At 38.6% G+C, this 27,840-nt stretch overlaps 1 protein-coding gene across 1 annotated transcript in view; it reads right to left on the reverse strand.

Annotated features, from left to right (window-relative positions):
• The window catches only part of MDN1 (midasin AAA ATPase 1), a 174,336-nt gene that overhangs the window by 73,036 nt on the left and 73,460 nt on the right, over positions 1-27,840 (reverse strand). The window contains exons 33-43 of the mRNA XM_078447133.2: positions 25,910-26,039; positions 20,054-20,272; positions 19,145-19,342; positions 16,881-17,089; positions 16,076-16,198; positions 14,155-14,352; positions 12,769-12,876; positions 12,231-12,419; positions 8,152-8,241; positions 7,783-8,046; positions 7,231-7,492 (exon numbers count right to left, since the gene is read on the reverse strand). Of these exons, the coding sequence (XP_078303259.2) occupies positions 7,231-7,492; positions 7,783-8,046; positions 8,152-8,241; positions 12,231-12,419; positions 12,769-12,876; positions 14,155-14,352; positions 16,076-16,198; positions 16,881-17,089; positions 19,145-19,342; positions 20,054-20,272; positions 25,910-26,039 (1,990 nt within the window). The remainder of the gene's footprint in view (positions 1-7,230; positions 7,493-7,782; positions 8,047-8,151; positions 8,242-12,230; positions 12,420-12,768; positions 12,877-14,154; positions 14,353-16,075; positions 16,199-16,880; positions 17,090-19,144; positions 19,343-20,053; positions 20,273-25,909; positions 26,040-27,840) is intronic.

Raw genomic sequence — 27,840 nt, forward strand, 5'->3', positions numbered from 1 at the left:
TTTGTGAGTTCAGTCTGTAAGTTCAAGCCCCGTCCTGGGCTCTGCGCTGACAGTGCGGACCCAACTCCCTCTCTCAAAATAAATAAACTTTAAAAAGAACACATTTCCCTAAAAATACAATGTAATACAATAAAAATAAAAATAAAAAAATACAAATAAAAATAAAAAGCAGCAAAGCTTGCATGCCAAGACTGTGATCCCAGAAAGGGCTCACATACTCAGACTCGTCCCAGGGCCCAGCTCAGAGGAGAAGTCAATCCCACCCAGACTTCACCTGCCTATATTAAAGAAACAACCTCCTCACGGTTTGTGGGATCAAGCCCCACATTGGGCTATGCACTGACATTACAGAGCCTGCCTGGGATTCTCTCTCTTTGTCTCTCTGCCCCTCCTCTCTATTTCTCTCTCAAAATAAAGAAAGAAAGGAAGGAAGGAAGGAAGGAAGGAAGGAAGGAAGGAAGGACGAACCTGAGGGGCAGGCATCTAATATAACACATCATCCTAGAGCCTGCTGGGCGCCATCTTTGTCCCCTTCCTTTGTAGTGCTCCAGAGCACCAGCACCTCCCAGAGCTTTTTACACAAGTCTGGAGCCCTGATTTTTACAGCTACTACCCAGGGGACACCTCTTGATCCTCTGGCTCTGGAGGCCAGGAGAGCTTGAGTTCCTAATCCCATGGGACTGTAATAATCAGTGTCACTCAGAAGGAGACAGAATTGATAAATTCTACCAAACATTCCAAAAGAATAAGTATTAATCCTTCAATCCTTTTCAAACTCTTCAAAAAAAAAAAAAAAAAAAAAGAGGGAACTTGCCCAAACTCCTTTTATAAACTCAGCATTATCCTGATACCAAAACCAGACAAGGATGCCACAAGAAAAGAAAATTACAGAGGCACCTGGATGGCTCAGTCGGTTGAGTATCCGACTTTGGCCTGGGTCATGATCGGGCCCCACATCAGGCTCTGTGCTGACAGCTCAGAGCCTGGAGCCTGCTTCTGATTCTGTGTCTCCCTCTCTCTCTGTCCCTCCCCCGCACACGCTCTCTCAAAAATGAGTAAACGTTAAAAAAATTTAAAAAGAAAAGAAAATTACAGGCTAATATCACTGATAAACACAGATCCAAAAATTCTCAACACAATAACCAGCAAACTGAATTCAACAATACTGTGAAAGGAGCATATACCACGATCAACTGGGATTTATTCCAGGGATGCAAGAATGGTTTGACATCTGTAAATCAATGTGATATAACACATTAGCAAAATGAAAGATAAAAATCATATGATCATTTCAATAGAAGAGAAAGCACTTGACAAAATTCAACATCCATTCATGATAAACTCTTAAAAGTGAGTATAGAGAGAAATGCTTCAACTTAATAAAAGCTCTATAAGACAAGCTCAGAGATATCATCATACTTAATAATGACAAGCTGAAAGCTTTTCCTCTGAGATCAGGAACAAGATAAGAATGTCCACTCACGCCACGTTGTTCAACAGAATATTGGAAGTCCAGGCAGAGCAATTCGGTGAGAAAAATAAGAGGCATCCAAATTGAAAAGGAAAAAGGAAAATTGTGCACATTACGTAATACTATATACAGAAAACACTAGGACATCACAAAAAAAAACCCTGAAAATAAACAAATGCAGTAAAGTTGCAGGACACAAAATCAATACATACACAAAAATTCATTGTGGTTCCACACACTAATAATGAACTATCAGAAAGTGAAATTGAAACAATCACATTTACAATTGCATCAAAAAACAAAAACAAAAACAAACCACCTAGGAATAAATTTAAACATGGCGATGAAAGACATGTACATTGAAAACGGTAAGGCATTAATGAAAGAAATTGATGAAGACATAAATGAATGGAAAGATATCCCATGCTCCTGGACTGGACACATGTTATTAAAATGATCATACTACCAAAACAATATACAGATGCCATACAACCCCTATCAAAATTCCAATGGTATTTTTAACCAAAATAGAACAAATAATGTTAAAATTTGTGTGGAACCACAAAAGACCCCCCAAAAGCCAAAGCAATCTTGAAAAAGAAGAAAGCTGGAGGCATCAGACTCCCTTATTTCAAATTATATCACAAAGCTAAAGTAATTAAAACAGCATGATATGGGCATAAAGACACACAGATCAATGAACAGAAGAGAGAGCCCAGAAATAAACCCACAAATATATCGCCAATTAATTTATAACAAAGGAACCAAGAATACACAATAAGGAAAGGACAATCTCAATTATTGGTGCTGGGGAATCTGGACAGCCACATATACAAGAATAAAACTGCACCACTGTCTTATACCATATACAAAAATTCAAAATAGATTAAAGCCTTGAATAAAAGACCTAAGCCACAAAACTCCTAGAAGAAAACATAAATGATAAGCTCCTTAACATACGTCTTGGTGATGACATTTTAAACACGACACCAAAAGCAAAAACAAGTAGGACTACATCAAACTAAAAAGCTTTAGCACAGCAAGGAAACCCATCAACAAAATGAAAAGACAATCTACTACTGAATGGGAGAAAATACCTGTAAGTCATTTATCTGATAAGGGGCTAATATCCAAAATATATAAATAACTCATACATCTCAATAGCAAAATTATATATAAACCCATTAAAAACTGGGCCGGGGATCTGAATACCCATTTTTTCCAAAGACTTTTTAAAAAAAATTTTTTTTTTTTTTTTTAATTTATTTTTGGGACAGAGAGAGACAGAACATGAACGGGGGAGGGGCAGAGAGAGAGGGAGACACAGAATCGGAAACAGGCTCCAGGCTCCGAGCCATCAGCCCAGAGCCTGACGCGGGGCTCGAACTCACGGACCGCGAGATCGTGGCCTGGCTGAAGTCGGACGCTTAACCGACTGCGCCACCCAGGCGCCCCTTAAAAAAATTTTTTTAATGTTTATTTTTCAGAGAGGGAGAGGGAGAGAGACAGAGAGAGAACGAGTGGAGGGAGGGGCAGAGAGAGAGGGAGACACAGAATCTGAAGCAGATTCCAGGCTCTGAGATGTCAGCACAGAGCCCAATGCACAGCTTGAACGGATGTTTAATCGACTGAGCCACCTAGGTGCCCTTTCAAAGACTTTTAGATACTCAACAGGTACATGAAAAGATGCTCATCATCATTAATTATCAGGAAAATACAAATCAAAACCACAACAGGCTATCACCTCACTCCTGTTAGAATGGCTATTATCAATAAGAAATAACAAGTGCTCACAAGCATGCGGAGAAAAGGGAACCTTGTGTACTACTGGTGAGAATGTAAATTTGTGCAACTACTATGGAAAACAGTACAGAAGCTCCTCAAAAAATTAAAAATGGAACTACCATATGATCCAGCAATTCCACTTCTGAGTATTTATCCTAAGAAAATGAAATCACTAACTTGAAAGATAATGCACCACCATGTTCATTACAGGATTGTTTGTAATAGCCAAGATATGGAAACAACCTAATTGTCTTTCCACAGATGAACGGATAAAGAAATTGTAGTGTATATACACACACAATGGAATATTATTTAGCCATAGAAAAGAATGAAATCTTGCTATCTGTGACAACATGGATGGACTTCAAAGGCATTATGCAAGTGAAATAAATCAGAGCAAGACAAATATCATATGATCTCTTTTATATGTGGGATAAAAGACCAAGCTTATAGATACAAAGAACAGACTGGAGATTGAGGGAGCTGGGGAAAGAAATGGGTGAAATGTTTGTTTTCAGTTTTTTTTTTAATTTTTTAAAATGTTTTTATTTATTTTTGAGAGAGAGAGCAGGGGAGGGGCAGAGAGAGAGGGAAACACAGAATCTGAAGTAGGCCCCAGGCTCTTAGCTGTCAGCAAAGAATCCAATGCAGGGCTCGAACTTGTGAACCGCAAGATCATGACAAGAGCCAAAGTCAGACGCTTAACTGACTGAGCCACCCAGGAACCCTTTTTTTTTTTTTTTTTTTTTTAGTCTAAATAGGTGAAATAAAAATGTAAGATCAAAACAATCCATAAACAACTTTGTTGCCTACCACAAAATCCAAAATTCTTTATTTTTTTTTATTTTTGAGAGAGAGAGAGACAAAGAGAGAGGGAGGGAGGGAGGGAATGAGCACGAGCAAGTGCAGCAGGAGGGGGGCAGAGAGAGAGGGAGACAGAGTCCAAAGCAGGCTCTGCACACTCAGCACAGAACCTGATGCGGGGCTTGTTCTCATGAACTGTGAGATCATGACTTAAGCCGAAGTCAGACGCTTAACCGAATGAGCCACCCAGGCAGCCCAGTCCAAAAGTCTTTAAAGAAATATAGTTGACCCTTGAACAACAAAGGACAAGGATGCCAGCTCCTCCTCCAATCAGTCAAAAATCCACATATAACTTTTGACTCCTCAAAAATGTAACTACTAATAGCCTACTGTTGACCAGAAGCCTTATGAATAACAATTAACATGTTATGTACATTGCATATTATATACCATATTCTTAGAATAAAGTTAAAGACATTTATACGGAAAATGCATTTACAGTACTGTACATATACTTATTGGAAAAAATCCACATGTAAGTGGACCCATGCAGCTCAAACCCATGTTATTCAATATTCAAGGAGCAACTAACAAAAATGCAGCAATAAGCACTAATTCAAAATTCACAGCATGCAATCAAAATTACTTGACACACAAAGAAAACATGACTCATAACCAGGAGAAAAAACTCAACAGAACAGCCCCAGAAGTCATAGATGATGAAATTAGCAAAGATGTTAAAACAGATATTATAAAAAAGCAGAAGCACTTAAGATAAATTGTGAACACGAGTGAACTAGAATATATTTAACAGTCATACACCTTCGAACTAATGTTAAAAGATATATTTAGAAAGAAAGAATATTTTTAACCAAAAATAAAAGAGTAGACTGTTTTAGACTCACCTTTCCTCACTCTATTAGTACCCTTAAGAAATGACTCAGTATGAAAGTGAATCCTAAATAAAAACCTGTATTTAGAACGAGCTGTGAGCATGTACTCTAAATATTTAAATTTTAGGGGTGCCTGGGTGGCTCAGTTAAGCATCTAACTTTGGTTCTGTGAGTTCGAGCCCTGAGTCAGGCACTCTGCTGTCAGCACAGAGCCTGCTTCAGATCTTCTGTCCCCTTGTCTCTCTCCCCCTCCCCAGCTCACACGCACATTCTCTCTCTCTCTCAAAAATAAATATTAAATGGATAAATATTTAATTTTTTTTTAGAGTTTCTGTGTCTCTGAAGCAGGCTCCAGGCTCCAACCTGTCAGCAGAGCCCAACGTAGGGCTCCAACTCACGAACTGTGAGAACATGACTTGAGCCAAAGTCAGACACTCAACCAACTGAGCCACGCAGGTGCCCCTAAATACATAAATATTTAAATTTTAGCTGAAAGATATATAGAAACACAGATATATAGACTCAAGGCTTTACAATCAGAGGATCATGTCCAAGGTCTAGTTTAACCACTTTGTAACTTTAAGACATTGAGCACGTTACTTAACCTCTATGAGCACTGATTTCTGCAAGCATAGAATGAGGATAGTCTTTTTTTTGTAATGCAGTGGTGTTGTGGGGCTTTAAATGCAAATAGTTAATATAGGAGTTATCTCCCAGTAGGAATTCATATCGCAATGGTGAGTTTTACAATATAAAATATATATAAAATAAAATATATATTTTAAAATACGTATTTAAAATATACATAAATTAAAATATATACAAGTAAATACTTTATATACCTTATACTTTATATATAAAAGTAAATATAAAAGTAAAGTACTTTATGTGTGTGTATATATATATATATATATATATATACACATACATATATATAAAGTAATGTACAACTCCACTAAATACCTCTAACAATTAATTTGAGTGAATAAGTAAAGAATTTCAAATCCAAATGATGGGCTTGAATTCAGAAGTAACAAATCAAACCAACAATAAAATCATTTTCTTGCCTAGCCTAAGAAAGTAAACTATTTGGCCCACAGCCATGGATACACTGTTTATAGAGATAGAACAAAGGAGTCTCATTTCTTTATCCCTAAGGAATGACTTTGTAACCAGTTACAAAAAGGCTTTGGAAATAACAGATAACAATCATAGTGACAGACACAACCAAAGAGCCTTTTAATCTTCCCTAAGGGCATATGCTCATCACTACACAGAAAACTGCGCCACAAAATGAGAGAAGTTTCCATGTTATCTGCAGAATTTCTACCACTTTCTATATGAAATTAATAAAGACATACTAACGATAAATCTAGACTTCTATTCTCCCATTTAAAATGCTCAATTTCTTGGGTTGCATGGGTGGCTCAAGTCAGTTAAGCATCCAACTCTTGATTTTGGCTCAGGTCATGACCCCAGGGTCATGGGATCAAGCCCCAAATCAAACTCCATGCTGACATTGAGGAGCCTGCTTGGGATTGCCTCTCTCCTTCTCCCCTTGACAGACTCAAGCGTGTGTATATGTGCATCCCCACTCTCTCTTTCAAAGTAAATAAATATTTTTTAAAGATAAAAAGTAAAATAAAACAAAATAAATTTTATTTTAAAAATAAAATAAAATAATTCTCAGGAGCGCCTGGGTGGCTCAGCTAGTTGAGCATCCGACTCAGCTCAGGTCATGACCTCATGGTTTATGAATTCGAGGCCCGTGTCAGGCTTTGTGCTGACAGTTCAGAGCCTAGAGCCCGGAGCCTGCTTTGGATTCTGTGTCTCCCTCGCTCTCTGCCCCTCCCCCACTTATTCTCTCTCTTTCTCTCAAAAATAAATAAAAACATAAAATAAAATAAAATAAAATAAAATAAAATAAAATAAAATAAAATTCTCAATTTCTTAATTACTTAGTTTGTTTTTAAGCCAAGAAAAATACAACCAGCTTTAGATGCAAATGATTTACCATTATAGCTGATCACATACAATATAAACTATCAAACTCACTAACCAATTTCTTTGTTACTTTTGCTTTGCTTAGGATCATCAATTCTGAATTATTTTACATCAGCTTCATTTTACTTTCTAAAACAAAGATTTTCAAGTTTTGTTAATAACTATTACATTAATAAAAAAATTGCAGACATTACATTACAAATGTATTACTACCTACATATGGACACTATACACACAATACTATGTATCTGATACACATCCAAACACACATACCTGCCTTGGAGTAGGAGTTGATTTTATTGTTGAGTCTCTGCATAAGCAATAATACTGCTTCCAGCTTGTTGACAATCTCCATCGTGATACCTCTACCACCATCTCCAAGACACTTGGGTTTGTAAGTCAGAAGGAAATGACTCCAGGCTCGCAGCACTACTTCTGCGTCGTCAGCACTGATAAGGAGGCTGTCTCTTAAAAGTGCCCTTACAGTGCCTTCCACCTTTTCTAGCAGCTGCCTCCATGGCCGTATAAGATCAACCTGCAATTTCCAGAGCACAAAAACTCATCATAGCCACTGGCCAGAGTCAAATGAACACTCCTTTAAATTAAAAAAAGTGGTTGGGGGGTTGGGGTAGGGGATGCTTGGCTGGCTCTGTTGGTAGAGCATGTGACTCTGGATCCTGGGGTCATGAGTTCGAGTCCCACATTGGGTACAGAGATTACTTAAAAAAAGAATCATCCTATTTGTATTCACCAACACAAAAGACCATCAATCAGACCATGGCATTACAGATGTTTTGCCTGAAAATGTGAAGGCAGACCATTTACCTGCTCAAATCCACCTAGAAGCTCCGTAGTGTCCATTGCACTGTTCATAGCCATGATCTTTAACGTGTGACCAGTAAGGTGTGCCAGGAGCTGCACCAGGCTGGTCTTGCCCACAGAGGCTGGCCCCACAAGGATGACCATCCAGCTCATCTGCACACACTTCATAACTGACTCCAGAGACTGTAGTGATTGGTGCAGGAGTGACAGTGGATGGCGAGACAAGAGAGGAGCGTAACTGCCACGGGAGAGGACTGAGTAGCCCAGCTGAAAAACATATGCCAGTGAGGTTTTACAAGTGTGCCCAGTAGTGGGAGCAGAGGAAATCATAGAAAATTATAAAAGAATAGAGGATTATCCTGCTTGCCTCACCTGAACATCATAGGGAGTGATATGAAATAGTCTGGTTCCCATGTATGGGCTGGAATTTGAACTAAACACATTCTTGAATACAGCAATGACCTAAATGAAGATAATACAGTCAAAACACAAATGATTTCACCAAATTCTGAGCCAAACCTTCTAGAAGACATGAACAGCAACAGAGGTCATAAAACTGAGTGAAGACTAGTCACAATTTTCCTATCATTTTGAATTTTCTCTTATAAAAAGGATAGATAACATTTATTTAAACCTTGAAATGAAAATAAACTGGAACTCAAACAAAGAGTAGTCACCTAACCTCAAACTATTTGGGATTCCCGTGAGAATGCCCCATAAATTAAAGCCATGGACACTATTGCAAATCTACAGATGAAAAATGAATCTGCTTTCATCATTCAAGATACCACCTAAAAAGAAGTAGAAGAGAATAACAGTCTGAAGATTATGAAGAAAAATGACCATTTCTTAAGCCTCTACTAATGTACTGACTATTATAGTGGGTACTTTCAACAGGTGATTTCTGATCCTCATACCCTTGCAAAATAGGTATCATTTCTGCTTACAGATATGGATAATGGGATTCATGAGAGTTACAGGATTTGCTCATGGTAATTGACTTTAAATCTTGAGGTGACAGGGCATCTGGGTGGCTCAGTCATTTAAGCACCCGACTCTGGCTCAGGTCATGATCTCATGGTTTGTGGGTTCGAGCTCCGCAGCGGGCTCTGTGCTGACAGCTCAGAGAGTGGAGCCTGCTTCGGATTCTGTCTCCCTCTCTGCCTCTCTCCTGGCTCACATTCTGTCTCTCTCTCTCAAAAATAAAGATTAAAAAAAAAAAAAAATCTTGGAAGCCAGTTTCATCCCAAAACACCATTTTAGGTTTATAAATATTTACACAGAATGACACTCAAAGTTATCTCTGATTATTTACATTCATTTATCCCTCCCTTACCAGAAATATGATTAGAAAACTTTCCATTAACCTTACTTCTTTGCTGGGTTTCTTCTTTTTTTTTTTAATTTTTTTTTAATGTTTATCTTTGAGTGAGAGAGAGAGAGAGAGAGAGAGAGACACACACACACACACACACACACACACACACACACACACACACACAGAGTGCGAATGGGGGAGGGGTAGGGAGAGAGGGAGACACAGAATCTGAAGCAGGCTCCAGGCTCTGAGCTGTCAGCACAGAGCCCCAAGAGGGGCTCAAACTCATGAACCACAAGATCATGACCTGAGCTGAAGTCGGACGCTTAACTGAGCCACTCATGTGCCCCTTTGCTGGGTTTCTTCTAAAGAGGAGTTGGGGCAGGAGGGAAAGATATGGGTGTGTAAAATACACTAATTTAGCCCAGAGCAGCAGGAAAAATTCCAGCCACCCAAAATATGTATACAAAGCTGCATGCTTCTAACAAAGCAGCAATACTCATGTTAATCATCATACACTGAACTAAAGTCAGAAAATAAAAATAACGATTATTATAAAATAAGTCATAGAAACAGAATGTACAGTATAGTGACTATAGTTAATATAATACTGTATTACATGGAGTACCTAGGTAGTTCAGTTGGTTAAGCATCCAACTTCGGCTCAGGTCATGATCTCACTGCTCATGAGTTCGAGCCTTCATTGGGCTCTGTGCTAACAGCTCAGAGCCTACAGCCTGCTTCAGATTCTGTGTCTCCCTCTCTCTCTCTGCGTCCCCCACGTCCCCCTCATGCTCGCTCTCTCTCAAAAATAAATAAAAAATAAATAAACACAGGGGCACTTGGGTGGCTCAGTCAAACATCTGACTCTTGATTTTAGCTCAGGTCATGATCTCATGGTTAGTGGGTTCAAGCCCCGCATCAGGCTCTGCACTGACTACACGGAGCATGCTTGGCATTTTTTCTCTCACTCTCTCTTTGCTTCTCCCCTGCTCTCTCTCTCTCTCTTAAAAATAATAAACTGTAAAAACTAGTTTAAAAAAATTTTAAATAATAATACCATATTATATATTTGAAAACTGCTAAGGGAACAGATTTAGAAAGTTGTCATCAAAAGAGAAAAAGTCTTGGGGTGCCTGGGTGGCTCAGTCAGTTAAGTAGTGTCCAACTCTTGATTTCAGCTCAGGTCATGATCTCATCGTCAGGCTTAGCACTGGGCTTGAAGCCTGCTTAAGATTCTCTTACTCCTTCTCCCTTTGCCCCTCCCCTGCTAGTGCGCATGCATGCATACTCTCTCTCTTAAAAATATCAGTAAATAAATAATAAATAAATAAGTAGATAGATAAATAAAGCCTTTTGTAGCTGCATAAGGTGACAGATGTTACCTAGCCTTATTGTAGTCACCATTTCACAATGCACCCAAATACTGAATCATTGTGTCGTACACCTGAAACTAATGTTATATGTCAATTATACTTCAACTAAATAAATTAATAGGAGTTTCAGAAACATTAGGAAAAAACTGTAAAGACAAAATCATTATCAGTACCAAACATTGACTACGAGTCAAAAAGCAGCATAGGAGAAAGTGCTCCTGTCACATATTCCTGGGTCCAGGTGATTTCTGAGCTTATATTTCCCTCCAACGCAGAATATAATCTCATCTTCCTGACAGTCTACCAAAATTAAAATTAAAAATGCTTTCACAACGTAATTGGATTAGTTTTATAAAGTCAGACTCAATTTACTCAAATTCTTCCAGCTTTTACAAGTCTTTCTCCTATTATTATTTTTCACTTTTTCGGGTGTGTGAATTACAATAACTGAATTAGAGAAGTGATGGAAATCTTCCACACTCTTCAGTAACATACTATCTGAATAACATCAATTATCCAAAAACTGGCCAGTGTCTGGCCACAATAGATATACTATAATTTAGTTAATGAATGAAGAAAATAAAATACCAGCTAATAGTATATGAATTATATATAACAGAATGTTAAAAAAAAAAAAAATACTGGGTGAATATTTTGTCTTAATATACTGACCAAAAGCCACTTGCACATAATGAATGAGTTAACATTTAGCTACAATTGCGATGTAGAAGTGCTGGCTCTACTATTTACTATAGGTGATACCCCATGACTAAGAGCATTGGATCCTCACTATTCAGAGGTCATGATAGTGCCTCCTACCTGCAGCCATTATGAGTATCTTGTGAGATCGGACTTTAAATACCACAAGGCAAAATGAACACATTATTAGTTTATTAGGCTAGGAATTCTAGTGTTATTTTCCATTTACGAAGGAATATTTTTATTGCCGATGAGATACAGAATACCCTCTTATAGATCTAATTATATTTTCTAGATAAAATACTTTGTAATTCAAAGTTTATTTAAAAACAGAAAACCCTCCTTCTCTACTTGAGTATCACCTATCTCCTCCTGTTTCTCTCCTTTATGCCTAGAAAGATGAAGACCTAATTCTTTTTTTTTTTTAATTTATTGTCAAATTGGCTTCCATACAACACCCAGTGCTCATCCCAACAAGTGCCCTCCTCAATGCCCATCACCCACTTTCCCCTCTCCCCCAACCCCCAAGGACCTAGTTCTTTATTACTGAAGGGCAATATTGCTTTAACAAGGTTTGCAATATTTGGAATTCAGATGGATAAGCAAATTGTGTACTCAAAAGCAAACTAATACATCACGCAGAAACTTAGAAAGGTGCACTTTGAAACTTTGAAGTCAGTGAACATTTAGTCTGTTTAACTTTTAAATTCTAAGCAGCTTTGGGGTGCCTGGGTGGCTCAGTGAGTTAAGCGGCCGACTTCAGCCCAGGTCATGATCTCATAGTTCGTGAATTCGAGCCCCACGTCAGGCTCTGTGCTGACAGCTCAGAGCCTGGGGCCTGTTTCAGATTCTGTGTCTCCCTCTCTCTCTGCCCTTCCCCTGCTTGCATGCACTCTCTCTCTCTCTCTCTCAAAAATAAACATTTAAAAATTAATTAACTAATTAATTCTAAGCAGCTTTACCGTGTTGAATGTTATGAGTGAGTATGCCCTTTCTCTCTCTTAGGAAGAAATCAACTTTCAGATGGAAAGAAACCCAAAGAATAGTATGAAACTCACCTTTTCCTTGTCTTCCTTGGTTCTCATTCTTTCACCATAGACCAAAAACACATGCTGACCAGGATCATAACACCCAGGGGACTGGTCAACTAGCATCAACTGACACCAGCGGAAAAGGTCCCGAAGGTTGAATTCCCAGGGTCCTCCTTTTTGCCCCCATTTCTTTTCAACAGTCACTTCGTGATCAATCTAAAAAGAAAACACTATTATTGGGAAACATGTCCCACTGGTAGGCGCTGTATTAAGTACTATAATGCATGCATAATCTGAAACAGAAATTAGCAGGTTTGATACAAATGTCTCCTTCACCCAACCCAGACATCTAAACCAGAAATATTCTCTGAGCATTAACCTGATATACAAAATAGATCTGAATTACTATAATCCTCAGATGATTAGTTTATTCCACTAGAAACTGGGACAATTCAATGTGCTTTATTTTTAAAAAGATTGGTAAATTTGATAGTGTCCCACGATGAAATGATAGTTCAATTACAGCCATCAAAACAAAGAACAGTTAATACAAGTAGGTACTTACTTGGTTGTTGAAAGCAACCATCTTCTTAACAATATTTTTGTCAATGGCTGGAAACAGAGTACTGGCAATGAATTCCATGTCAACTACTGTAAGGGGATCCACAAAGACCTATAGAATCCAAAAATAACATGAAGAAAGGCTACAGCATCTCTTCACCAAACACCAGAAATGACTACCACCTATGATGCAAAGTTTTTATTTAACACCAAGGTATCAAACCTCATTTTATATATAAAAATTCAGTTACAGAAATCTTTTTTGCATTTTAACATACAGAATCACATAAAATATTTTAAACATTTTACACAGAGGTGTTGGTAGTGTTGTTAGCTCCACTCTACTGAATTAAAGAAAAAAAGATAACATACCACTTTTTTAAAGTATATTTTTTAAGTATATTTGTGTTTTTTTAAATTTCCTATCATTATGTAATAATGCCCTCAGAACTCTAGATGGTAGGGTATATGAGCAGTTACTTCAAAATCCCTTCAACTTTTCAATATATTTGATATTTTTCATAATAAATTATTCTGAAAAGATACTCTAATTCTTAATTGTCAACAGAAAAGGACATTAAAGAAAGCTAACATCTAGGGCCATTTCCAAACCTCTAGACTAGTCAAAATTTGGCAAATAAATGTTAAAACAAGTAAGCATATGTACACACAACTCCTATCTCTGTAAATGAGAATAAAGGCAGTAAGAAAAGACACCAAATGTTAATAATGATTGACCCTTATATGGAGAATACTGGATTTTATTTTTCCCTTTTCTTTAACTACAATGCATTATTTTCATCATTAAAAAAATCTCAATGTTTTGGGGTGCCTGGGTGGCTCAGTCAGTTAAGCTTCTAACTTTGGCTCAGGTCATGAATGACCTCACGGTTTGTGGGTTCGAGCCCCATACTGGGCCCTGCACTGACAGTTCAGAGCCTAGATCCTGCTTCAGATTCTGTGTCTTCCCTCTCTCTGTCCCTCCCCCGCTTGCACTGTCTCTGTCTCTCAAAAATAAATAAATATTAAAAAAAAAAATTTAAAAACTTCGATGTTTTCATACAATACACAGATACCTAGAAAGGTCAAATACTGGCCTTTATCCTGAGCACAGTAATAGAAATCTTAGAGGAATGGTGACCTTACTCTCCACTAACTGATAACACATCAGGTCCTCTAGGACTTAAAACAAAGGGAATCACAGCAGAAGGGAAGTGATGATGGGAACTGGATGCATTAGTATTTGTCATATAAAGACATGGAATTGAGAAATACATCATTAAACTGAAGCTCTCTCATTCTTATAATGAGCATCCTAATAGCTACGTGCCAGCAGTCTTATCACCCCCAACACTCCACCTTTGGTCTCCATGGCAACAGCAAATCTTACCTGAGTGAATCTGTTAAGGAAAGATCTTGGCAAGCCCTTCCTCCCACCTCCTTGTCTAAAGGGATTCTGACACCCAAAAATCTTCGTCTTTTCATGCTGTACTTGAAAGCTCATTCCTAACTCAGGAACATAAATTTCTCCTCGGTGGTCAAAACAAGCATTGAGTCCTTCCAATACAGACTGAGAAGCCAGGTTGAGCTATTTGAAGAAAGTGCACACATTTATTACATACACTGTATAACTATAACAAAAAGCAGAGGAATAATAGGCACAAAAGTAAAGTGTTATCTTCAGGAGGAGGAAGCCAAGTATATTCATCTTATTATTTCATATATATGTGGTAGAGACATCTGAAGGATATAAATTGACAGTAACTTAAGTAAATTGAATACTCAGACTGAATTTTTAAAAAAGCAGTTAAAATCTCTAAAATTACACTGTATCCACTGTATTCACCTATATGGACCCACCCCGTAAATCATAGCTTTCAAAAACAACATGCCAACACACAGATCTCACTTTTGCACTCTGAGATCTTTAAAGATGAAGACAGCTCTCTACATATTTAAAAAAGTATCTTTCCCAGAACAAATACTGACTGAAATCTTCAAATGGGCTTCAAAGTCATGATATAAACCACATTAATGGATAGACATAACTAACTTTCACTAAGAGTTTTGTGAACAAGAACAAATACAAGGAGTTTCTGTGCCAAAAATGAAAATAGCTGAATGGAGGTCTTCAGATGCTGACTTCAGAGCTCAGGGATGTGAAGTGTGATAGTTTTTAGGTAACATGGACAAATTCAACTGGGAAAATGTGAAATCAATAAAATGCAAATGGACCAAAAAAACCCAGACTATATTATACCAGAATTTAAAGTATCATGTTTATAGAAGCACTCAAAAGCACAAATTCCACTGAATATTCCCAAACAGGTCAAGTTCTAAAAGCTGCTCTTAAATGGGACTGCAGTCAAGAACGCCTTGGGTACCTAGATGCATTTCTACCCAGTAGGAAAATGGTCTCAAGCCTTAAGCTTTAAAACTAGGCATTTTTTCTTTTCTGGCTAAAGAATTTAATACTATCAGACATCTTCTAAAAACTGAGGTGGGTGGGTGGTCCACATGACAGCTCCTTCTCCTTAATATCTCCTCCATGGTAAGTAAGAAGCAGCTCAGCTGAAAAGAAATACCACAGTCTGCCCTCCAGCTTAAGATTCCAAAGGAATCTTGTGACCAGACACTGGCCCACAGCCTTAAATTTTTTATTTTTGTGCATCACTTTTCTCTATCTCCAGTGCCTGTTGGTCACTAAGATCCAGCATTTATCACAGGTATCATGAGGGGCTCCATTCTTCTACTCATTCATTTATCTAACATACACATGTACCACTGACCGTTTTCTCACCATTTTTTTGTATGTCTCTTAAGACAACTTAAGAGACATGGGTGCCTGGGTGGCTCAGTCAGTTAAGGGTCCAACTTTGGCTCAGGTCAAGATCTCATGGTTCATAAGTTTAAGCCCTGAGTCAGGCTCTGTACTGACAGCTCTGAGCCTACTTCCAATTCTGTCTCCTTCTGTCTCTCTCTGCCCCTTCCTCACTCACTCTTGCTCACTGTCTCAAAAATAAACATTACAAAAAAAAAAAAAAAAAAAAAGACAAGAGATAGTTTTTCTCTAGTAGCTGGCTTACAAAAGCCGGGGTTTGTAGCTTGTATACACAGGGGCTTCTATATGTGCTTTGTGATAAGTGACTTTTCTCATTCTTAAAAGAGACCATGAAGGATTTTTCTTCATTAGAGAATTTGTCTTTACTAGCAAAAAAGCATGACAACCCACTGAGATATGCCCTAGAAACAAGAAAAGTACGACTGCTCTTCCCATTGTGACCCTATCCTTGGAATAACAAACCTCTCACCTCATCCAACACAACCCAATGGCCTGCCTTCAGGGCCGCCAGCAAAGGGCCATCCCGCCAGGCAAACTCTCCTCCCTTGCCACCTTCAACAGGTAGATCTGCTCCAAACAGGTCTGTGATGTCCTTTAAGAGGGGGTAGAAAGGAGGAAAACATTACATTAAAAAATTTACTAGATCCCAAGACCTTAAGTCTAACCTGATAAATTCTTGAGCCTTATGCTACTTTTCCTTTTTATACCCACCACAACAGAACTAATCAACCTACCACTCTGTACCAGGAGCCCAGACATGCCCTCAAAAACCTTTTTGTCACAATACTGCAAGTATCAATCGATTGGAGTTGGAGCTCTATATCAGCAGTTCTCAACTGTGGCTATACTTGGAAATTAATTAGTGAGCTTTAAAGACAAAAAACAAAACAAAGACCAATAACAACGTCTAGGGAGTCTCATTTGTCACCTCTTGTCCCATTATTTCCTAAGACTGTTTAAAGGCCATTTTATTTCTACTAATTTTTCCCTTTTAGAAATGACAAAAAACAAGGTTATAATATATACTGAATTGGGTAACTATCTCTCAAAAGAATTAGAATAAAGCATCTAGAGGGGAACAAGATTACAGATATCAGCTATTAACGAATCTAAAAGGAGACTTAATTTGAAGGTCATGTTGGTGTGGTCTTTACCACCATGAAATATCTGAGGTACTGAAAATGTCCTAACTATTTCTGAATAAGAAACTATAAACAGATACAAACATTACTCCCTACACTCATCCTCATCAGCTGTAGAATGACTAAGCTTACCGTCTGTTCTGACAAGTTGATTCGAACAAGGATGTTGCCTGAAGCCTTTGCTAATGCTGTCACCAAACTTGTCTTGCCCACACCAGGAGAGCCCTCCAGGAGAATGGGTTTATTCAATTTTGTAGCTCTTAAGAGCCTCTGGGCATTCATAGCAGTGGTGCCTGCACTGAGTGCATAGTCAGCAATATTATTCCTGTGAAGGACAGGTCCTTAAGTAGAGAAAAGAAAAGCCACATAGAAGATGAACATCAGCAAATCATATATACATGTCAAGCCAAGATTTTAAGAACCTACCAAGCAGACTTTCAGTCAGTGAAGTACCATCTGTGGTGAAAATGCTCAACCCTATTTCAACACTTCGCCACTTTTAGATTCATCAACTGCTTTAAAGCAATAGCCAGCAGCACACGTTCTTCAACTGTGCCTACTACTCAGATCTCTCCAGCTCTTACACCTATGCATAACTTAGGTCTATGCATACATACATAGGTCTTACTGCAAGCACACTTTTCCTTTCACAACCTACCTGGAATTACTTCAAGTACTTGTACGATTTACCTTTATAAATTGGTATCTTCCTAAAAATCAAGTGTATGCTAGGTGTATCAGCCACATGGTTCCATATAGGCAATTTCATCCAATGTTTTTAGGTCACCAAGACAATTCAGGATGCATCTTTAACCCATAATGTAACTATAATGCAGGCTAATAACAGTTTTATAGGGCTTAACATCTGTACTACTATGTCTCCTGGAATAAACTTTTCATATACCAATTTGGAGGGCTAGGAAAACATCTATTTTTTTTTTTTTTTCATAGTTCTTTTTTTTTTTTTTTTTTTTTTTATTTTTTAATATATGAAATTTACTGTCAAATTGGTTTCCATACAACACCCAGTGCTCATCCCAAAAGGTGCCCTCCTCAATACCCATCACCCACCCTGCCCTCCCTCCCACCCCCCATCAACCCTCAGTTTGTTCTCAGTTTTTAACAGTCTCTTATGCTTTGGCTCTCTCCCACTCTAACCTTTTTTTTTTTTTTTTCCTTCCCCTCCCCCATGGGTTTCTGTTATGTTTCTCAGGATCCACATAAGAGTGAAAACATATGGTATCTGTCTTTCTCTGTATGGCTTATTTCACTTAGCATCACACTCTCCAGTTCCATCCATGTTGCTACAAAAGGCCATATTTCATTTTTTCTCATTGCCACGTAGTATTCCATTGTGTATATAAACCACAATTTCTTTATCCATTCATCAGTTGATGGACATTTAGGCTCTTTCCATAATTTGGCTATTGTTGAGAGTGCCGCTATAAACATTGGGGTACAGGTGCCCCTATGCATCAGTACTCCTGTATCCCTTGGATAAATTCCTAGCAGTGCTATTGCTGGGTCATAGGGTAGGTCTATTTTTAATTTTCTGAGGAACCTCCACACTGCTTTCCAGAGCGGCTGCACCACTTTGCATTAGGAAAACATCTATTACACCTCAGCTATGGAAGCAGAAGCAAGGACCACTTCAGTCCCATGCCACTAACACATAGCTCCTACATAAGAGAATTAAATACTATGACAGTGACTTAGGGAACTTAAATCATTGATGCACCACCAGGGATGAAGAGTAGTACTGAAGAGGGAGAGAGAAAAGGGCTATATTCCATTCGGTCAGGTACCTGGGCTGATTTTGTTCACCAATGAACCCCCAGTAACTGCCACTCTATGCATTTCAGACACTCAACAATTATTGATGTAGGGAGGGAGGAAGGGACAAGAAACAGATGACCCTGCTAGACAAGCAACAATCTTATTCATTCATTCATCCATTCACTCCATCAACAGACATTTTCTGAATGCCTGGGATTGCTCATGTCAGGTGCCAGGGAGAGGAAGATGAGTGACTCAAGTCCTCAACAGTTCACAAAACTGTTTTTGTAAGCAGTGATGAGGGTCATCCTCACGATGATACACCCTGGGCTGAATTATCACTATAGGAAAGCTCTTGTTTTAAGCACCAAATAAAAAATAAATGCATTTTATAAGACATTTTATTCATAGATTAAAAACTATACTTTCCCCTATTTTTACGTGCCAGTTATGTATTTTTAATCATTCATGCAATTATGATTGGTTATGCCAAGTCAGATTCTAATTCAGATAACTAGTTTGAAAATAATCAGAAGTAGGATACACTAAAAGTCACAACAAAAGTGAAGTACCCATGATCTACAAGAAGAGAACCTTTATTTATTTAAAATCATTCTTACCCCTTGGTATAAAAAATGGATGAATTCCCCAAAGGTTATCTATTCCAGTAAATTCTTTGGCCTTGAGTCTGTCATAAATCTTCAATTCATTTTTCTGACACTCTGTAAGTCTCACTATTTTGGAAAGTTTCTCGATTAGGAATTTCAGACATTCTTTGCGAGCCAAGAGAGCTGTACCAAACCCTGAGGAAGTTACCCCTAAAATAGAGAGATCAGACCATCAAACAACAGTATGACACCAAGCTTCCCAAATATGTACACATCAGGAGCTCTTGGGCAGTTTCCAGGGGAAATTAAACCTTAACTGAAGCATACCCAAAATATGATTGCTAGTGTAAACAGTCCAAAGGCAAAAGGTCTGCCCCTCCCATCCCAATAATTTACAGATTAGCAGCAGCTTATTCAGTAAAGCATCATGTACTCCATGATAAGTCCGTCTGGAGGAAGGAGTAATTAATGTGGTACTAGTGATCATTTTGGTTTATATCTCTAATCTTCACTGTTGAAAAAACAGAACTTAGTGAAATTTAAGATATTGTAGTAAACTTAAAAAAAACTAAAGGATTCAGGCCCATTCACTATAAATGACTATTCATGTTAAGAATTACCCAGTCCTCAGTCCTTTAGGAGCAAGGACATTTCCAACAGTCTTCTTTTTCTTCATAATCACTTCACATTTACCAGTTACCCTGGACTATAATCAATGTGAAGCTTCAGCCTATCTTTTACATCAACCACCTTTCAAAAAGAGTAGAAAGAAAAGAAAATCTATTCTGGGTCTTGGAAATGCTAGAGTTAAGTGATTTTACAAAGTATCTGGGTCAGAGGTCAGAGGTTTGGGCTTATTCCATTTCTTACTCCCCACTACCCTAACCTCCTGGTCCCCACACCAGCTAACAGACAACATACCTGAACCTATTCCATCTATGTACACCAGGCATGCAGCATGGACAAAAGATGTCACAGTGGAGATGGTCTCTGGCCGTTTCAAAGCAGCTTCCTCCCCCATTGTGTTCATGAAGTTAACCCAGGACAGGATATCTCTGATACTGACCACACACCTTCGGCCAAATTCCTGGTGGGTCAGCCATTCAATGAAATCCAGCATCACCTTAGCTATGTCAGCCCCTAAGACACAAGGAAGTAAAAAGCAATTTGGAACTGGTTATAATAAAACACTACAAAATAGGGGTTTGTAATGGAGGGCCCAGAAATGGCCTAAAAGAGGTCTGTGCTTCATGAGATTATATGCAAATTTTTGTGAATGTACATTACTGCTTTTTCTAAGGAGAGGGGGTCCATAGCTTTACTACATTCCCAAGGGGTTCATGAATAGCATACCATACCTACCAAAAAAGAAAAATCACCTTGAGAATTACAGCCTAAGATGGAGCCCTGAAAACTACTCAAAGAAAGTATTCATTTGGTTCCTGTTCAGATACAATTTTTAAGTTAAGACACAATGATTTTAGAAAATACGTAAATTTTATTGTATTTTAAACTGATTCACTGGAATGGGGATGCCACATTTTCAATGGCATTTAGTTCAGGCTTTTTCTTTTATTAAATTGATGCATCCCTCAGAATTCAGCAAATTAGAGGATTCATAAATTTTGTTCCATGATTTAAGTTAAAGGACTATTCTAATTATCACAATTTCATATTGTAAAATATTTGGAAATAAAATGCTTCTTAAGTAATGTAGATTTAAAGCAAAAACAATTTGTGGTGCCCGGGTGGCTCAGTTGATTAAGTGTCCTACTCTTCATTTTAGCTCATGATCTCACGATTTCCTGAGTTCAAGCCCCATGTCAGGCTCTGCGCTAGGCAAGAAGCCTGCTTAAGATTCTCTCTCTCCCTCTCATGAGGGCTCTGTCCAAAAAAAAAAAAAAAAAAAAAAAAAAAAAAAAAAAAAAGGCAGAGCAAAGCCAAGCCAATTAAATTTAGTAAGGCACTTTATGGAACTTCTGAAGCCAACAGTAAACATTTATCTATCTAATAAGTAGGAATACCAAAAATGTATTTTAAAAAAAGAAAATATGATGAGGAGGAATCAGCACTGCTATAATATAAAGTAGACCATTCAGCAATAGGCTTCAAGGCTACACTGCGAATTACTTAGAAAAAAACTAACTACAGAAAAAAAACAACACAAATGTTTACAAGACGTAATTGACAATCTGATCCATTGTTAGAGGGGAATTAAACCATCACTATTGAACAGAAGTTCATCAGCTAAGGTAGATGGGTTCACATAGGGATTTTTTATAACAAATATTAAAAGGTAACCAAATATAGAAACCCACGCGAAAAATATATAATAATAAATGCTAATGTGTAAAATGACTAGGTTGGCTCAGGTGAGCATGCGACTTTTGATCTCGCATGCTCATGCGGGGTCATGAGTTTGAGCCCCACATTGGGCATAGAGATTACTTTAAAATAAAATAAAAATAAAAATAAAATGATTGGCATTTAAAAAAAATGTATCATAGAAAATGCTCATCACTAATAAAGAAAATGAAATTTTAGCTTACTCATTAAAGTAACAAGGATAAAACAATGGATTTCATTATATTTAGAAAAAAAAGAAAACCCCATGTTGAACTATCCCAAGCATGCACATTTACTAAGCTGCTGGTAGAATTATGAATGAGACCATCCTTCTGGAGAGCAACCTGGCCATAACCAATGAGAACTATGAATTTCCTTATTTCCACTTTTAGAAATACAATTCAAGGAAATAATTCTAAAAAATGTCATTTTAACAAAAACACGGTATCTTTAGATGTACTGTCATAAGAGTGTGAGACTGAGAAAAGCCCACATGCCCTTCAGAGGTCATTAAAAAAACAAAACAAGACACTGACTTAATGGAATCTTTTCTGCTTAGTTCATACTGTGGATGTATAGATAAAATTACTACCATAACTTGTGAACAAAAGTCCTACAGAAAGTAAGTAGAACTCAGGGGTATTTATATTTTTATTTAGATAATGCAGTAAGTATATCTTGAGTATTCTCAGCAGAATCAGAATTCAATTCAGAATTCATAATTAGTTGAAATATTAGATCCATTAAATCTTATGTATCTTTATAAAGAAAACCTGGAGGGGCGCCTGGGTGGCTCAGTCGGTTGGGCATCCGACTTCGGCTCAGGTCACGATCTCACAGTTCGAGAGTTCGAGCCCCGCATCGGGCTCCGTGCTGACAGCTCAGAGCCTGGAGCCCGTTTCAGATTCTGTGTCTCCCTCTCTCTCTGCCCCTCCCCTGTTCATGCTCTGTCTCTGTCTCAAAAATAAATAAACATTTAACAAAAAAAAACAAAAACCTGGAAATAAAATCTTTACTTAGTTTCCCATTTTATAAATTTTTTTAACATTATTTTTGAGAGACAAGACAGAGCATGAGCAAGTGAGGAGCAGAGAGACAGGGAGACAGAGAATCTGAAACAGGCTCCAGGCTCTGAGCTGTCAGCAGAGCTCAACGCAGGGCTCAAACCCACAAACCATGAGATCATGACCTGAGCCGAAGGTGAACGCTTAACAGACTGAGCCACCCAGGCACCCCTCTAGTTTCCCATTTTATCCTGCACAGTTTTTTGCCCTTTCTTAAAAAGTTTATTTATTTATTTTTGAGAGAGAGAATGAGAGAGCACATGGAGAAGGGGAGGGGCAGAGAAAAAGGGAGAAAGAATCCCAAGTAGGCTCTGCACTGTCAGCATGGAGCCTGATGCAGGGCTCAACCTCACAAACAGTGAGATCATGACCTGAGGCAAAATCAATCAAGAGTTGGATGCTTAATCACTGAGTCACCCAGGCGCCTCTATACTGCACAGTTTGCTAAATCCTTTATTTATTTATTTATTTAGCGTTTATTTATTTTTGAGACAGAGAGAGACAGAGCATGAACAGGGGAGGGGCAGAGAGAGAGGGAGACACAGAATCTGAAACAGGCTCCAGGCTCTGAGCTGTCAGCACAGAGCCCGACGCGGGGCTCGAACTCACAGACCGTGAGATCATGACCTGAGCTGAAGTCGGACGCTTAACTGACTGAGCCACCCAGGCGCCCCTGTTAAATCCTTTTTTAAAAGTTTACTTATTTTGAGAGAGAGAGGGAGAGAGAGAGGGAGAGAGAGAGAGAAGGAGCAGGGGAGGGGCAGAAAGAGACAGAGAGAGAATCCAAAGCAGGCTCCACACTATCAGCACAGAGCCCAACTTGGGGCTGGAACTCACAAACCGTGAAATCATGACCTGAATTGAAACCAAGAATTAGACACTTAACTGACTGAGCCATCCAGGTGCCCCTGCATAGTTTTTAAGAATGTTTTTACACTGTGCCAACCTGATTCATTTCCAGATGATAAAAATCAAGCCACTTCTCCCTTACTCTCCCTTGCTCTCTCAGGAACCCTAATGCTTCCCCAAAAAAGTTGCTGCCCTGTAGCCTACAGAGCTTATAGCAAACAATCACCTTAAGATCAAGCAGCAAGGTTCAGAGTTAAGTCCTAGAGACCCCAGTACCAAACGGCGTGTGGAGAAACTGTTCGCTCAGTTAAGCATGAAGCCCACTAGTGATGGAGCAAACATGGCAGTGTAATGGCAGTTGCATTCTCTGCCATTCTTATCATAATCAAAATAACTCATAAAAGTAAGCAGCCCATAGAAGATAAAGAGGTTACATCCTAGGGGGATCCAGCCCCAACACAGAGCCAAAAGATAAACCATGCTTGTGTAGTAATTTGTTTTCTTCTTTAACCGAAATTCTCATAATAAATGCACCATTGCAAACAGCACACAACCAAGGTAAGTCAGGAGTTCTGAGTGTGGGCCTTGGACAAACGTTATTAGCATCAACTGAGAACTTATAGAAAGGCAAATTCTCATGTCCTACCCCAGACCAACTGAAACAGACACTCTAGGTGTGAGGCGCAGGAAGCTTTATTTCTACAAGCCCTCCAGGTGAGTCTGGAACTCAAAGAAGCAAATATCCTTTTACATTCTTTCAGAAAGAGATAAAAGGAAGAGAAGAAAGAGAAGAAAGAGAAGAGAATAGAAACGAGGAGATCCAAAAAAACTATGTATTATGGCTTGAAATCAGACTGGATTCTTTTTTTTTTTTTTTTTTAATGTTTGTTTATTTCTTGAGAGAGAGAGACAGAGTGTGAGTGGGGCAGGGGCAGAGAGAGGGGGAGACATAGAATCCAAAGCAGGCTCCAGGCTCCAACCTGTCAGCACAGAGCCCGATTCGGGGCTTGAACTCACGAACTGCGAGATCATGACCTGAGCCAAAGTTGACACTTAACCAACTGAGCCACCCAGGCGCCCCAGAACTGGATTCTAAATTTAGCCATTCAATACGCAAACACACAAACACACATCTCATGATAAATGTTAAGTGGACATATTATAATCGTTTCACAATAGGTACAAATATCAAATCATGTGGTATACCTAAAACTGATATGATGTTACGTGTTGATTATACCTCAATAAAAAAACATGCATGTAGGGGCACCTGGGTGGCTCCATCGGTTAAACACCCTACTCTTGATTTCACCTCAGGTAATGATTTCATGGTTCGTGACTTTGAGCCCTGGGTCAGGCTCTATGATGACACTGAGGAACCTGCTTGGAATTCTCTCTCTCCCTCTCTGTCCCTCCCACAGCACACGCACCCTCTCTCCCTCCCTCCCTCTCTCTCAAAACAAATAAATAAGCATTTAAAAAAATATATGCATATATACATCGAAGCAATTTAGGCTAAAGAACTTTATAATAAACGTTTTGACCCTTACCAGATATCTTAAAAATTGCTAAATCTAGGTTTTAGGTATACAGAAGTTTTTTAATATTATTTTATTTTCTTATGTTTGAAAATTTTTATAATGAAATTTTTAAATAAAGTTAATAATAAATTAGTTGATGATAAAGAAATGCAGTTTAAAAGTATATAAGCATTTTTGGGGCACCTGGGTGGCTCAGTTGGTTAAGCATCTGACCCTTAATTTCAGCTCATGTCATGATCTCACAGTTCATGGGATCGAGCCCCACATCAGGCTCCTTGCTGACAGCACAGAGCCTGCTTAGGATTCTTTCTCTCCCTCTCTCTCTGCCCCTCTCCCACTTGTGCTCTCTCATTCAAAATAAATAAACATAAAAAAATTTTTTCATAAAAAAAGTCTATAAACATTTTCTGAAGGTGGTAATGACTAAAATTTAAACCAAATCTTCCTCATCTCTGGAGAACAAATATACTTTAAATAAAGAGAGCCAATAGGTAAAACAAAAAAGCTAGAATTTAAAAACCTTGGTAAAGGAGGCAATATGAAGAAGGGACACTTAAGTGGAAGATAACAAATATCCTGGTTTTTTTTTTATTTTTTTTTAACGTTTATTTATTATTGAGAGACAGAGAGACACAGAGTGTGAGCAGGGGAGGGGCAGAGAGAGAGGGAGACACAGAAGCCGAAGCAGGCTCCAGGCTCTGAGCTGTCAGCACACAGCCCAACACGGGGCTTGAACTCACAAACTGCAAGATCATGACCCGAGCCGAAGTTGCTCGCCCAACCGAGCCCATCCAGGCACCCCCAAATAGCCTATTTTCTTACATCTATTTGTTCCCATTTCTCTATCTACTCTTCTCCTTTTAACATGCCAACATATATACACTGCTAATGTCCTATACAACACCTCTCATTCCCAACATACAATCCCCTCCACCTCATAACCACCATTACAACCTGTACCAACTGAAAAAACTCACCTTTATGATCTACTTTGCCCAGAGACAATCCTGGACGAAGGTTATGGCTGATAATCTGAATTAAATCTTCACGACCTGTGCTTTGTGGGCACCATATTTCTGTAAACCTGTTTCTTAAGGCAGGAGACAACTACAAGAAACAAAAATTTCAATATGAATGGATACTTATGAGGAAAGTTAGAGAACAAATCCTTTGAAGAAATGTTAGCTGTGAGTCTAACAAATACCAAATGTTCCTCTTATTATCTCTACTAGAAGGTACAATTTATTAAACGTCTACTTTGTCCTGGCTCCTTCCATATGTCATCTCATTAATCTCTACCACACCCCCCAACACCACATTCCCATCACTTTCTTTATAGACATACAGAACTTCAAGGTTTTATAGAGTAAATGGTGTAAGTTGAATTCTAGCCCCAGTGGGTGATTCCCAAACCTGAATACTTTCCCCTAAGCAAAGGCCATTCCTTTACCTTCAGTTACAAAACCAGTGTTTTAGAGAAAATAAATGCTATTGTGCGATGAGGGGAGAGCTGTCTGAAGTCAGAGAAAACATCTTCTAAGTGGCTCAAAGAGGAGCAGCCAAATTAGTAAGGAGGTACATATTTTACCTCTTGCATAACAAAGAATTGTTAGTTCTTCCAGTCTTATGGCCTTTGCTCTCAAAATGGATTCCTCTTACCCTTCCCCTATTAATAAGCATTTACAATGCCATATATGCACATAACTATTAGTTTATCATTGCTTGCCTATAACTTGATAAGCTCCATCCATCTATCTGGCCTACTGCAACAGGACCAGGAGCAATGCCTATACCCAGGAGCAGCTCAACCAAGACCCAGTGAATGTGTGAGTGTTTCCTGTTGCCATCCTAGACAAGCAGTGCTTCTGGTCTTCAGCATTCTACCTCACTCTGCTTGCTAGGTGTGCAAAAACAAAAAAGAGCTTTCTCTTAGGTAAAAGTTGGCAATCTTTTTCTAAGAAAAACTTAAACTATCTTAACCTAAGCTAACACACACAATGTCAAAATCAGATCTTTCTACGGGATTTCCATTTGCCAAGGAACCATTTTGTTTTGGTTTTTTTAATGTTTATTTAATTTTGAGAAAGAGACAGAGTGCAGTTGGCAGGGGGAGGGAGACAGAATCCAAAGCGGGTTCCAGGCTCTGAGCTGTCAGCACAGAGCCCAACAAAGAGCTCGAACTCACGAACTGTGAGATCATGACCTGAGCCAAAGACGGACGCTTAGCCGACTGAGCCACCCAGCCAACCCAGGAACCAGTTTTCACATTATGTTTGAAGCTGTGATATACTTTATTACGTCTCTTAAGAACATTTCAAGAGGCACAGCAATAATCTTTCTTGTTACACTACAGAGGAAAATCAAGCCCAAAACATTATGTTCACATTTCAGGGGTATCCACCAAATTACCAAGATTTTTAATTACTTTCATTCACAATCAACCTCCGTTCTTATCATCCCTGACCTATCACCACATTACCATTTTCCTAACTCTAACAGACCAGGATCGACACAGAGGAAGACTTCTCTACTGAGAGGCTTCATGAACCTGAAAGCTATGGTGTTCAGGGTATGGGATCCTGGCTGAATCCTAACACTACCCCCATGAACAGAAGGAACTGCTTTCCACCCTTTCCTTTACCAATAGTCTAAGCATAACCCACAAATCCTTGGAGAGAACAGATAGGCTCCACCTGCAAAACCAGAAGAGGTTCCTGGCTGCAACATTTTTGTCACTCTAAAATTACTCAAAGCCACACTCGTGTTTAAGAAAGGAGACTCCAGAAGCAGAGTTTAAGATTAAATTAAAAAGATTAAATTTCAGTTTCGGAGCAATGGGCAGCTCAGTCAGTTGAGCGTCTGACTCTAGATATCAGCTAAGTCGGGATCTCACTGTCATGAGATTAAG

Source organism: Panthera onca, chromosome B2 (assembly GCF_046562875.1).
Source record: "Panthera onca isolate mPanOnc1 chromosome B2, mPanOnc1 haplotype 2, whole genome shotgun sequence".
NCBI classification, from domain to species: Eukaryota; Metazoa; Chordata; class Mammalia; order Carnivora; family Felidae; genus Panthera; species Panthera onca.